A 14,376-nucleotide genomic window follows, 5' to 3' on the forward strand; every position below is an offset into this window, starting at 1 on the left:
GGCTGATACCTGGGATGGCAGGAATGACGTACGAGGAGAGATTGTGTCAATTGGGCTTATACTCACTGGAGTTTAGAAGATTGAGAGGGGATCTCATCGAAACCTATAAAATTCTGTCAGGTCTGGACAGACTAGATGCAGAAAGGATGTTTCTGATGGCCGGGGAGTCCAGAACCAAGGGTCATAGTCTAAGGATAAGGGGTAAGCCATTTAGGACTGAAATGAGGAGGAATTTCTTCACCCAGAGAGTGGTGAACCTGTGGAATTCTCTGCCACAGAGGGCGGTGGAGACCAGTTCATTAAATATATTCAAGAAAGAGTTGGATATATTTCTTGAGGCTAAAGGGATCAAGGGATATGGGGAGAAGGCAGGGACAGGGTACTGAATTTGGATGATCAGCCATGATCTCATTGAATGGCGGAGCAGGCTCGAAGGGCCGAATGGCCTACTCCTGCTCCTATCTTCTATGTTTCTATGAACTTTGCCAGACTTCCCAGAACTTTGCCTACGTCCAGATTGACGTGGCATGAGAGGGTAGAAATCACACTTTAAGCGCTGCTGATCTGTTCTCCAGAAAGTATTGGTCTCCCAACATGCTTTGGGTCTAGCATGTATGCTGCAGCATGAATCGGCTTGACACAAAATTCTTGACGCGTCTGTATGAATTGAACAATTGCCTTCTCCTCTGCTTTGAGCAGCAAGGATGTGGGTAGGGCAATGCTGATTTGTTCTTTTAAATCAGCAAAAAGCCTGAAAACATCTGACAAGACAGCGTCATCTCCTTCAATCTGAGCAATTGCAGATGCTACTGGTGAGAGTAGTTTAGGGCTGCTAACCACTCTCTCCCAAAACACATCATCCAGCAGTATTTTCTTGATGGTGGTTTCCATATCCCCAGACTGGGATATTGCCATTTCTTGCAGCGACTCCTTACCCTCCAGAAGGCTGTTGTACATTATGACAACGCCACCCCATCTAGTGTTGCTGGGCAGCTTCAGTGTGGTGTTCTTGTTCTTTGTCGTTTGCTTGGAGTTGTAGGTTGTTGCAACTACCTGTTTTCCCCTGACATACTTAACAACTTGCTTGGCTCTCTTGTACAGTGTTTCCATGGTTCTCAAACCCATGATGTCCTTGAGGAGCAGGTTGAGCCCATGAGCTACGCACCCAATAGACGTAATATGAGGGTAGGCCTCCTCCACTTGAGCCCAAGCAGCCTTCATATTCGCAGCATTGTCAGTAACTACTGCAAAGACCTTTTGTGATCCAAGATCATTGATGACCGCTTTCAGCTCATCAGCAATGTATGTGCCTGTGTGTCTGTTGTCCTTCATGTCTGTGCTCTTGAAGAACACTGGGAGAGGAGTGGAGACGATGTAGTTTATGATGCCCTCCCCTCGTACATTTGACCACCCATCTGAGATAACTGCAACACAGTCTGCCATCTCTATTGTTTCTTTGAGCTTTCCTTGGACTCTGTTATACTCAGCCTCCAGCAAATAAGTAGACAAAGCATGTCTGGTGGGAGGACAGTATGCAGGGCGAATAACCTTGAAAAATCTCTTCCAGTACACATTGGCTGTGAGCATGAGGGGTGAGCCTGTCGCATATACAGCTCGAGCAAGGCACTCATCTGCATTCTTCTGGCTATGGTTATCCATTGTATCAAAGAACCTTCCAAGTGGGCCAGGAGTTGCTGATGATAAGGAGCCTGATGCTGAATGTGAACCATCATCTTGAATGGAAGCAGAGGAACTCTGGGTTGACTGCTGTGAGCTTTGAGTGAAGTTGTTGCATTTGGATAAATGCTGCTGCATCTTTGTGGCATTCTTTATATATGGCTTTGTACAGTGTCTGTACATGTACACAGTCTTTCCATCTTTAATGCCTGGAGTAAAATGCTTCCACACATCCAACGGTAAACGTGGCATTGTTCTATGCAGCAAAATAAAGGGCATTCGTCTCTGTGTCGAACTGCGGTCGATCAGCACGATTGCAACAGGATGAGTAAATTTTTCCTGATGCTCCATGTGATGGAAGCATGACCTGTGCATGCACGACGCTACATCACCAATAGAGGGAGCTAATCGCTCATCCAACCAATCAGGACACATTTGTTCGCAGTCACACACAAAACTTGTAATTATTAAAACAAGACAAGTAAGAAGATAAACATATATTGATTAAGAAATTCCTTAATAATTAAGATTCCATCTCTCTTAGTAATTTTAAGAGAGGACCTGTGAAAGAAATACAAAAAATCCCAATATTATGCTAGCATGTGCTTTTTAGGGCAAAATTCCCAAGCTAAACTTTTGGAAATTTACCAGAAACTTTCCACCCCTTCGCAACCCTAGTGGGGAGTGGGCTCACACTGGCACAAACAGATTAGTGGAGAGTGGGATCACACAGGCACAAACAGATTAGTGGGGAGTGGGATCACACTGGCACAAACAGATTAGTGGAGAGTGGGATCACACTGGCACAAACAGATTAGTGGAGAGTGGGCTCACACTGGCACAAACAGATTAGTGGAGAGTGGGATCACACTGGCACAAACAGATTAGTGGGGAGTGGGATCACACAGGCACAAACAGATTAGTGGAGAGTGGGATCACACAGGCACAAACAGATTAGTGGAGAGTGGGATCACACTGGCACAAACAGATTAGTGGAGAGTGGGATCACACAGGCACAAACAGATTAGTGGGGAGTGGGATCACACTGGCACAAACAGATTAGTGGGGAGTGGGATCACACTGGCACAAACAGATTAGTGGAGAGTGGGATCACACTGGCACAAACAGATTAGTTGGGAGGGGATCACACTGGCACAGTGAGAGAAAAGGGCCCTCCTGTCATAAACAGACTGGGGAAGAGGGGGGTCGCCCTGGTACGGAGACAGTTGAGGGTGGGGGTTACCATGCTGCTTGCCTATGGCATTATTATAATGGAATGGCGTGCAGTAGTCCCGCTATCCTCAGACAGTTCCTTCTAGATACAGATACATACAGAACCATGTTTAGCCTCAGACTGGCACTGCTCTCGTAGGACTGAGTAAGGCCAAGATACCGAGCCCTGTCTGCCGAGTTACAGAGGCAGACACTAAAACCCTTCCACTCCATGCATTAACGCATCCTCAGTGTTACCTGTCCCTGGGCTCCAGCTCACACAGACAACACCGCCATTATACCTCCCGCGCAAACACAGCTGCCCCATTGGTCAGCACTCACTCCTCACTCTGTCCTTTCATTGGTCCAAACCGAAGCCAATTCATTCAAAGCCAAACTGTCGTCACAATCCGTGCTCCACCCTTTCATTAGTCTGTTGCTGCCAATGGGCAGAGAATCTGTCAATCAACAGTGGGCCCTGTTGATTGGTCCATCTCTGAGCCCCTGAGTGTGGGCATGGATTTTTTTGAGCTGCAATTAGGCTGAATGGAGCTCATTCAAATAAAATGGAAGCTAGGGTATTCGGGGACGAGTTTCATTAACCGGGGACATTGTTTACCCGGGGACACAGTACCTCATTTGGGGACTGTCCCCGGAAAAAGTGGACGTATGGTCACCCTACCCAATTATCAATTTGCGGCCCAGGCTATTTTAACTCCCGGGTTTCGTTTTGCATCCCGCCAGATAGTTGCCCACTCAAAACGGGCATAAAGAGGCAGTTGGCTGGCTGCTGACAGGCGACAGTCGTGCAGCCCGGAGGTCACATCCCAGCACTCAGGTAAGTCATGAGGTGAAGGGGGGTGCAGGTTTCAGAAACGTCATGGGGTTGGCCAGAGAGATCCTGGGCAGCAGAGGCCCAGACTTTCCTTTTGGTGCCCGAAGGAGCACTCCTGCTCCTCTTGGGCTCCACTAAAGAAAGTTTAACACTTACCTTACAGTGCCTCTTCTTCTGCAGATTGGGTTTCACTCAGCAGAGCGGCCGCGTCAGAGGGTAAAATACCATCAGAGTCCTAATGATATCATAGGACCCCGTGCTGCGAGTATTAATTTGCCTGTGTTAGGGCAGGTACCTTGTCCACTTGAGAAATGGACACAGTTATGGTGGTGGCAGGTGGAAATGGAACAGGGTAGTAAGTTTTTGGAGGCTACTCCAACTGCGTGGCCGCCGTTCCTGCCAGGTGGGTTGGGTTAAAATCATCCTAATAATCTCAGTAATACAATCATTGCCAGGGATTTAACTGTTTTCCAGCAACCCCTTCATAGCAGTACAAAAAGAAAATACTGCAGATGCTGGAAATCTGAAATAAAAAGTTCCCTTCATAGCAGTCTTCATTAATGGAATTTCTTTTTGCGGGTTCAGTCTCCAGAGAGATGCCCTTTGTCATCCTTGTTTGATGAATCTCTGACAGAATCCAGATCCCAATTTTTTTTAAAAATTCTTATTGATGCTCCCTGGATATCAGACCCTATAAGCATATGCCATCCCTTTAAAAAAATAGCACTGTAGAAACTGAGCTCTAATGTCGTGTTTTAGCTGCAGTACAAGGACCTGAGATACCATCTTGACCTGCTGATAGCTTTAATTACTGAGTAAAATATTCTGCGGCTGCACAATGTGAAACACTATGCAGGTTTATACACTCTTGACAGAGTGTAAATACAGTTATAGTATCTTGTTTGCTGGATTACTTGAAAGACTGTGATTAAGTCTAATGGGATCACCCATACAATCAGTGGTACTGAAAATGTTTCATTGACAAAATTAAAGTGTACAGATTTTTTCCCCTGATTTTGTTTAATTGGCTGCACGTGGGTTGCTGTCTCCGAAACTCCGATGGGAAGTATTATTGTGATGTAACTTCCAAATTATGATAATTTCAAGTTGTACTTGCAATGAAGATTTTTTTTTAGTGCCAACTTCCTAACTGATGAAGATGGCATTTGGCATTTAATTAGTGGCATGACTGCTGCACTTCACAAGTCTCACAAAGATATCAAACAGGCTTGTCAAAATAAGTGAAAACAGGGATTAACATATCAGAAACACTTAGAACTTCCAAGAGTATACATAATTAATTGATTGTGGGCTCAACATCTGAGGAACAGAATCAGAAGATGAACGTCAGACCAAAAGGGCCCAAGAAATTTGAGTGTAATTTTCTTCACTTGAAAGTCATGATTCCCACTGAGGCATGGTTCCACAGGCACCCGCAGCCCTTTGCCACCTCACTCAGGTAATCATTCTTCATCCGAAGCCTAGACATGCTATTCGACCATGGAGAATTTCACATCCAAATCTGATCAGCGCTTCTTACAGTATGATGTTTTAAACTGATATTTTTTAAACAAGACTTCTCGAAGAACATCATGTCAAGCTTTAGGAATTTTGAAAACAATTTTACCTTTGGTCTATAAATGTGCCATAATGTCCAAAAATTACCATCATTGATTATATAAAACACACAAAAGTTTTACATTGCACTTTTGCTGCAAAATAGATTATGTACAAAGTGTAGAAATTAACATCTATCACTGTGTTGGTATCAAACAATTCTTGAGTAGGAAAATCAAATTATCCACTACAAGCCTGAGCCCAAGTACCTTGAGTGTAAACTGGGATCTTCTCAATTGTCATTCAGCCATTTCCTACTGCAGTTGTGCAGCACATAGCTGGATGAACAAACATTTCAACATTTATACTTGCTAAGTGGCTCATTAGCTCCTTGAGAAGTAGTTGAGCTTTAGGTTCACTGGCTGCTCTTTTTCTGATATCACTGATAAAATTGCATCCTCAGAAATCATATGTTTCAAAAAATGTGTTCTTACAATTTATTAGCAGTTCATTAATGTCAACAAAAAATTTATTTTGACCATTTTTTGGAAAAAAAGGAATTTTGGCTCCATTATTAATTAGTGCTAAAAATAACACTGTTGCCCTTGTGATTCGCTGGTCTTTTTGCTTATAATTAAACTTTCAACCTTACCACTTGACTGTCAATGCTAGTCTTATTTAGATTTTGCTGTACATTATACAATACTCCAGCAAAATCAGTACCGTCACACAGCCAATGGGATTGTGATTGTTACGAACTCTGTGTCCTTGCCCGTGACCCTCTCATTTGTTCCTCATTCTTACAGTTGCCTATAAATTTGGCAAGCTGCACAAAACATAGTTTCCTTCTTTTGATGCTGACGCATTTCTGATTGTTTTGTTGCTTATGCCTCATTACATTTTCCCAGCACTCAACTTGAGGCTTTTATTCACCAGGGAGCTGCAGTATGTTTGTTTTAGAAAACTGTTTCCTAATGTGGTTTTGATGGAACAGGCATTTAAGAAACAAAATCTAGTTGGGTTTTCACAAATGGAGTTCCTGCTCTCCTCTGAAAATCCCTGTTATCCAGACACTGCTGCATCTGCATCTGTATCATCCTGAAAGTACTTTACATTCAGGATATCCTCTGACATGTAACTAATTCTCTGGCATAATTTTTTTTCTCACATTGCTTTTCATAGGGATATGCCGATCCATTGGAGTGAGCAATTTCCTTATTTCTCATTTACAGCAGCTGAAGGAAGATTGTGACATCATCCCACATGTCAATCAGGTGAGAGGCTGCAGCATTTTAAATATATTTAACACTGGCACATAAGCGAGCATGGAACGAGAAAAAGCTACTCATCCTGTCAAGCTCGTTCCTGTCACAGACCACGTAAATTCTATCCTATTATACAATCTATTTAATCTCTTGAGGAAATTTTTGCATAAATACTCCCTGATCTTCGAGCAAATCCTCAGAATATTTGTCTCTCCCTAAATCTCCACCATTCAGCCCTGACCCATCATCCTCTACAGACTGCACCTGAAAATGATGCCACATAGACATTGTAAAATAGTAAACTTATTACGGACCTTCAGAAAACATTTCTGCCCTTGATCTACACTTTTGATATAACATATGTGTAGGTACGCTCTATAACTTTTGAGTGTATAGCGGACAGACAGACAGACACCACTATCCTTTTATATATATATATATATATATATATATATATACTAGTTGGGGGGGCCCGGCGTTGCCAAGGCTTTTTTGTAAATCGGCAGTTTACAGGGCCGCGTGGTTTACGGAAGGCCGCTGCCGCTCCCCCGCTCTGTGTCTCGGGCCAAGCGGTTGTGAGGCCCGGCCCAAGTGACCCCCAACTCTGAGGGGGAGAGAGAGAGAGACGCGGGCGAGAGAGAGAGAGTAGAGAGACTGGGGGAGAGAGAGAGAGGAGAGAGACTGGGGAGAGAGAGAGAGAATGGGGAGATAGAGAGAGAGAGACTGAGGGGGAGCGAGAGAGAGACTGGGGGAGAGAGACGGGGAGAGAGACGGGGAGAGAGAGAGAGACGGGGAGAGAGAGAGAGACGGGGAGAGAGAGACTGGGGAGATAGAGCGAGAGAGAGATTGGGGAGAGAGAGAGAGACTGGGGGAGAGAGACTGGGAGATAGATAGAGAGAGAGAGAGAGAGACTGAGACGGGGAGAGAGAGAGAGACGGGGAGAGAGAGCGACTGGGAGAGGGAGACTGGAGGAGGGAGAGTCTGGAGGAGAGAGAGAGAGACTGGGAGACTGGGGGAGAGAGACTGGGAGATAGATCGAGAGAGAGAGAGAGAGACTGAGAGGGGAGAGAGAGAGAAACTGGGAGAGAGAGAGAGAGAGAGAGACTGGGGGAAGAGATAGAGAGACTGGGAGAGAGAGAGAGAGGGTCTACAGCAGAACCTGGATCTGCTGGAGTCGGTCTGTCAGACCTGGGCCCTGACAATAAACCTCCAAAAAACCAAAGTCCTCATGTTCCAGCAAAGATCCAGACATCAGGGACCCAAAATAAATCTCACACTAGGAACAACTAAAATCGAACAAACCACTAACTACACATACTTGGGCATAAAAATCAGCTCTACGGGAAATTTCAAACGGGCTGTGAATGAACTGAAAGAGAAAGCTAGAAGGGCTTTCTATGCCATTAAAAAATCAATCCAAATAGAAATCCCAATTAGCATTTGGCTCAAAATTTTCAAATCAGTAATTGAACCAATTGCACTCTATGGCAGTGAAGTGTGGGGACCGCTAACACAACAAGAATTTGCAAAATGGGACAAACACCCAATTGAGATCCTACATGCAGTATCCTCCGGACTCAAAGGAAAACCGTAAACAATGCATGCAGGGCAGAACTAGGCCAATTTCCACTAATAATTACTATCCAAAAAAGAGCCACCAAATTTTGGAAACACCTAAAAATGAGCAACCCCCACTGCTATCATTATGAAGCCTTGAAATGCCAAGAGAGGACCATAAAGAAGAACACCCTCAGTCAACTAGTCCTGGGACTCAGTGAAGCAACCACTAACACTACTAACAATAACCAGCCCCAGGACAGTGACATCGTAGCACAGAGAATTCGACCCAACACAATTGTCACTAAGCAAAAGGAAAAATACCTGTCATGTTGGGCAGAAACAACAAAAACCCAAAGCAAACTCAATTGCTACTTGGCCCTAAACAGACAATACAACATGGCTGAGTACCTGACCATGGTAAAGGATAACAAACTGAGAAAAACCTTGACAAGGTACAGACTTAGTGAACATAGCCTGGCGATCGAAAAAGGCAGACACAGGCAGACCAGGCTGCCAAGAGAGGACAGGATATGCTCTCACTGCAGTCAGGGAGTGGTGGAGACAGAGATGCACTTCCTCACAGCCTGTGGAAAATATCAGGGCATCAGGGAGAATTTCTACCAAAAATTCTCACAAATATGCCCTGAATTCAGAAATTTGAATGACGACCAAAAATTCCCATACCTACTAGGGGAAGTGAGAAACTGTGTAACACTAGCGGCACACTATGTTACAGCTTGCCATAAACAGAGGGACAACCAGTAAACCTAAGAAAAGAGTATATATAAATTATGCGAATGTATATTTATACACTCAGGGATATATCTGTTTATACACTGTATGAATAGATCTGCGTTTATGTGTTCAACCATAAATGTATTTTGATGCTTTGGCAACATAAGATGTACCTTATCATGCCAATAAAGCGATTTGAATTGAATTGAATTGAATTGACTGGGAGACAGAGAGAGAGATAAAGAGACGGGGAGAGAGAGATTGGGGGGAGAAAGAGGGAGAGGTCTAGAAATTCGGTATCGCCCCGTTTGGAGAGGGAAGGAGAGAGAGAGAGGGAAGGAGAGAGAGAGACAGAGAGAGGGAAGGAGAGAGAGACAGAGAGAGAGAGAGGGAAGGAGAGAGAGACAGAGAGAGAGGGAAGGAGAGAGAGAGAGAGGGAAGGAGAGAGAGAGACAGACAGAGACAGAGAGGGAAAGAGAGAGAGACTGGGGGGGAGAGAGAGAGAGATGGGGAGAGAGAAAGAGGAGAGACTGGGGGGAGAGAGGAAGAGAGAGAGACGGGGAGATAGAGAGAGACTGAGGGGGGAGAGAGAGACTGGGGTAGAGAGAGAGAGACAGGGGAGAGAGAGAGAGAGTAGAGAGACTGGGGGGAGAGAGACTGGGGGAGAGAGACAGAGAGACCAGGGGGGGGAGAGAGAGAGAGAGACTGGGGGAGAGAGAGCGCGACTGAGGGGGGAGATAGAGAGAGACGGGGAGAGAGAGAGAGGGAGAGACTGGGGGAGAGAGAGAGAGAGAGACTGAGGGGGAGAGAGAGAGAGAGACTGAGGGGGAGAGAGAGAGAGAGACTGAGGGGGAGAGAGAGAGAGACTGAGGGGGAGAGAGAGAGAGAGACTGAGGGGGAGAGAGAGAGTAGAGAGACGGGGGAGAGAGAGAGAGAATGGGGAGATAGAGAGAGAGAGAGCGACTGAGGGGGGAGAGAGCGACTGAGGGGGGAGAGAGAGAGAGAGATGGGGAGAGAGAGAGAGGGAGGGGGGAGAGAGAGAGAGGGAGGGAGAGAGAGAGACTGAGGGGGGAGAGAGAGAGCGACTGAGGGGGAGAGAGACTGGGGAGAGAGAGAGAGAGAGAGAGAGTAGAGAGACTGGGGGAGAGAGAGGAGAGAGACTGGGGAGAGAGAGAGAGAATGGGGAGAGAGAGAGAGACGGGGGGGAGAGACGGGGAGAGAGAGAGAGAGTCGGGGGAGAGAGAGAGAGAGATGGGGAAGGGGGAGAGAGAGAGAGAGACTGGGGGGGGGAGAGAGAGAGACGGGGGGAGAGAGAGACTGGAGGGGAGAGGGAGAGAGAGACTGGGGGGAGAGAGAGAGACTGGGGGGAGAGAGAGAGACGGGGGGGGGGGAGAGAGAGAGAAACTGGGGGGAGAGAGAGAGCGACTGAGGGGGGAGAGAGAGAGACAGGGAGAGAGAGAGAGAGAGAGAGAGACTGGCGAGATAGAGAGAGAGAGACTGAGGGGGGAGAGAGAGAGCGACCCAGGGGGAGAGAGAGAGACTGGGGGAGAGATAGCGAGACGGGAGAGAGAGAGTAGAGAGACTGGGGGGAGAGAGACGAGAGAGACAGGGGGGAGAGAGAGAGAGAGAGAGACTGGGAGGAGGGAGAGAGAGAAAGAGAGAGACGGGGGAAGAGAGAGAGAGACTGGGGAGAGATAGAGAGACTGGGAGACAGAGAGAGATAGAGAGACGGAGAGCGAGAGAGAGATTGGGGGAGAGAGAGACTGGAGGAGGGAGAGACTGGAGGAGAGAGAGAGACGGAGAGAGAGACTGGGAGGGAGAGTCTGGAGGAGAGTGGGAGACTGGGGGAGAGAGAGAGACTGGGAGACTGAGGGGGGGAGAGAGAGACTGAGGGGGAGAGAGAGAGAGACTGGGGGAGAGAGAGAGCGACTGAGGGGGAGAGAGAGAGACGGGGAGAGAGAGAGTAGAGAGACGGGGGAGAGAGAGAGAGAATGGGGAGATAGAGAGAGAGACTGAGGGGGGAGAGAGCGACTGAGGGGGGAGAGAGAGAGAGAGGGAGGGAGAGAGAGCGACTGAGGGGGAGAGAGAGAGACTGGGGAGAGAGAGAGTAGAGAGACTGGGGGAGAGAGAGGAGAGAGACTGGGGAGAGAGAGAGAGAATGGGGAGATAGAGAGAAAGAGAGAGAGAGAGAGAGACTGGGGGGAGAGACGGGGAGAGAGAGAGAGTCGGGGGAGAGAGAGAGAGAGATGGGGAAGGGAGAGAGAGACTGGGGAGAGAGAGAGAGACTGGGGAGATAGAGAGAGAGCGAGAGAGAGACTGGGGGGGGGGGAGAGAGAGAGAGAGAGACCGGGGGGTTGGGGGGGAGAGAGAGAGAGAGACTGAGGGGAGAGATGGAGAGAGCGAGAGAGAGAGAGAGACGGGGGGAGAGAGAGACTGGGGGAGAGAGAGACTGGAGGGGAGAGAGAGAGAGAGAGACTGGGGGGGAGAGAGAGACTGGGGGGGAGAGAGAGAGAGACTGGGGGGAGAGAGAGAGACTGGGGGGGGAGAGAGAGAGACGGGGAGAGAGAGAGAGAGACTGGCGAGATAGAGAGAGAGAGACTGAGGGGGGAGAGAGAGAGCGACCCAGGGGGAGAGAGAGAGACTGGGGGAGAGATAGCGAGACGGGAGAGAGAGAGTAGAGAGACTGGGGGGAGAGAGACGAGAGAGACAGGGGAGAGAGAGAGAGAGAGAGACTGGGGGGAGAGAGAGAGAGAGAGACGGGGGAAGAGAGAGAGAGAGTGGGGAGAGATAGAGAGACTGGGAGACAGAGAGAGATAGAGAGACGGAGAGAGAGAGAGACTGGACGAGGGAGAGACTGGAGGAGAGAGAGAGACGGAGAGAGAGAGACTGGGAGGGAGAGTCTGGAGGAGAGAGAGAGACTGGGAGACTGGGGGAGAGAGAGAGACTGGGAGACTGAGGGGGAGAGAGAGACTGAGGGGGGAGAGAGAGACTGGGGGAGAGAGAGACTGGAGGGAGAGAGAGAGAGACTGGAGGGAGAGAAGAGGAAGCGTTACAAAAGACAAAATAAAAATAAGAAATGGTTTGACCACGAATGCAAAAATGCCAGAAAAGACCTGAGAAAAATATCAAACCAAAAGCATCGCCAACCAAACAATCCGGACCTACGTACTAGATACAATGAAACCCTCAAAAGATATAAACACACCATTAGGAACAAAACACAAAACTATACCCACAAAATACTCGAAGAAATTGAAAACTCCACCAATCCAAAACAATTCTGGGAAATGTGGAATAACCTGAGTACAACACAATTGCAAGCATTACCAATCCAAGATGGCGACATCTGGAGAACACATTTTGAAAACCTCTACAAAGACATCCCAATAAACGAAACAAACCCAAGTCAACATCAGGTCACAGAAAAACTCCACACATTAGAAGCAACAATTAAAGACAACCAAAACCCTCTAGACTCCCCAATCACATGGAAAGAACTGGCCACAAAAACAAAATCTCTCCACCTAAAGAAAGCCTGTGGCCCAGACAACATCAAAAATGAAATGCTCAAGTTCAGCAATATGGAGATGCAGGGTGCGATACTCAAACTATTCAACATCATATTACGCTCAGGCTGTTTTCCCGATATCTGGTGCCAAGGACTAATCTCCCCCATATATAAAAGTGGAAACAAATCAGACCCAAATAACTACCGCGGCATCTGTGTCAACAGTTGTCTAGGGAAGTTATTCTGCAGTATTCTAAATAGTAGATTACTTGATTTTCTTAACAAACATAATATCCTCAGAAAAAACCAAATAGGCTTTCTTCCAAAACACCGCACCGCCGACCATATCTATACCCTTCACACCCTCATTGAAAAACATATACACCAAACAAAAAATGGGAAAATATTCGCCTGTTTCATCGACTTCAAGAAAGCCTTTGACTCTATATGGCACGAAGGGCTCTATTATAAACTTCTTCAGTGTGGAATAGGGGGCAAAGTCTATGACCTTATTAAATCAATGTATCTGAAAAACAAATGCGGGGTCAAAATTGGAGACAAACGCACCAATTTCTTCACCCAGAGAAGAGGCGTCCGGCAGGGCTGCAATTTGAGCCCGACCCTGTTCAACATATACATAAATGAATTAGCAGACATGCTGGAGCAAAGCGAGTCACCAGGTCTCCGTCTCCTGGATGGAGAAGTGAAATCCCTGTTCTATGCGGACGACCTGGTTCTGCTGTCTCCCACAGAACAGGGATTACAGCAACAACTAGACCTACTCGACAAATACTGCCAAAATTGGGCTCTAACAGTAAATCTAAAGAAAACCAACATCATGATTTTTCAAAAAAGGCCCAGATGTCAGGAAAACAAATACCAGTTTACCCTCAGTGATACCACTATAGGACACACTATGAGCTACACCTACCTTGGTCTAACTATTACAGCATCAGGGAGCTTCAGCATAGCAGTGAATGCACTAAAAGAAAAAGCCCGAAGAGCCCTATATGCAATAAAAAGAAAATTCTACAACATCCAAATCCCAATCAAAATCTGGCTCAAAATATTTGACAGCATAATCCTGCCCATTGCACTGTACGGTAGTGAAGTATGGGGCCCGCTAAATCACCAAAGCTACACTAAATGGGAAAAACACACAATAGAAGCCCTACATGCAGAATTCTGCCGAAGCATCCTTCGCACCCAAAGAAAAACGCCAACAAATGCATGCAGAGCCGAACTAGGCAGATACCCACTGATAATAAACATCCAAAAACGAGCACTAAACTTCCTAAATCACCTCAAATCTAGCTCCCCAGACACCCTTCATTTCAAAGCCTTTCAGACCCAAGAGCTAAACCCAGAAAAGAGTCCCCTGAGTCAGCTGCTACTGAAACTAAGTACTCAGCCGGACCCTGACCAGCCCCAGACCAACACAGCCGTCCAAACACCAATCCGAGTGAACCAAATCATTAAAAAATGCAAAGAAACCTACCTGGAACATTGGAACAAAATAACCGAAAGCCAAAGCAGATTAGAATGTTACCGGGCCCTAAAAAGAGAATATAAACTGGCAGACTACCTCACGACCATCAGAGACACAAAACAGAGACAGACCCTCACCAGGTACAGACTAAGCGACCACCAACTGGAAATTGAAAAAGGCAGATACAAGAAATCCTGGCAGCCTAGAGAGAATAGAATATGCGATCAATGTCTGGCCGGCGAGGTTGAAACAGAAATGCATTTCCTCCTAAAATGCGAAAAATTCAACACATCAAGAAACATATTATTCAACAAGCTAAGCCAAACAACCCCAGATTTCAAGGAATTGGATGATCTGTCAAAATTGAGATTAGTCCTAGGAGAAGGAGACAGACCATACCTTGGGGCCAAATATGTAACAACATGTCACAACCTGAGGACTGTTTAAAATTAAGACTGTTTAAAATTAATATTGAACGTACCAAATGAAGTACAAAGACTGTTTAAAATTAATATTGTTTAAAAGTAATATTGTATGT

At 46.5% G+C, this 14,376-nt stretch overlaps 1 protein-coding gene across 5 annotated transcripts in view; it reads left to right on the forward strand.

Annotated features, from left to right (window-relative positions):
- The window catches only part of LOC147121925 (uncharacterized), a 173,631-nt gene that overhangs the window by 110,340 nt on the left and 48,915 nt on the right, over positions 1–14,376 (forward strand). For all 5 annotated transcript variants that reach the window (XM_085982470.1, XM_085982472.1, XM_085982474.1 and 2 more), the window contains one exon: positions 6,464–6,555. In XM_085982470.1, coding sequence (XP_085838596.1) covers positions 6,464–6,555 — 92 coding nt within the window. The remainder of the gene's footprint in view (positions 1–6,463; positions 6,556–14,376) is intronic.

This window comes from Somniosus microcephalus, chromosome 3 (assembly GCF_052327205.1).
Source record: "Somniosus microcephalus isolate GS21.2 chromosome 3, FLI_Smic_1.0, whole genome shotgun sequence".
NCBI classification, from domain to species: Eukaryota; Metazoa; Chordata; class Chondrichthyes; order Squaliformes; family Somniosidae; genus Somniosus; species Somniosus microcephalus.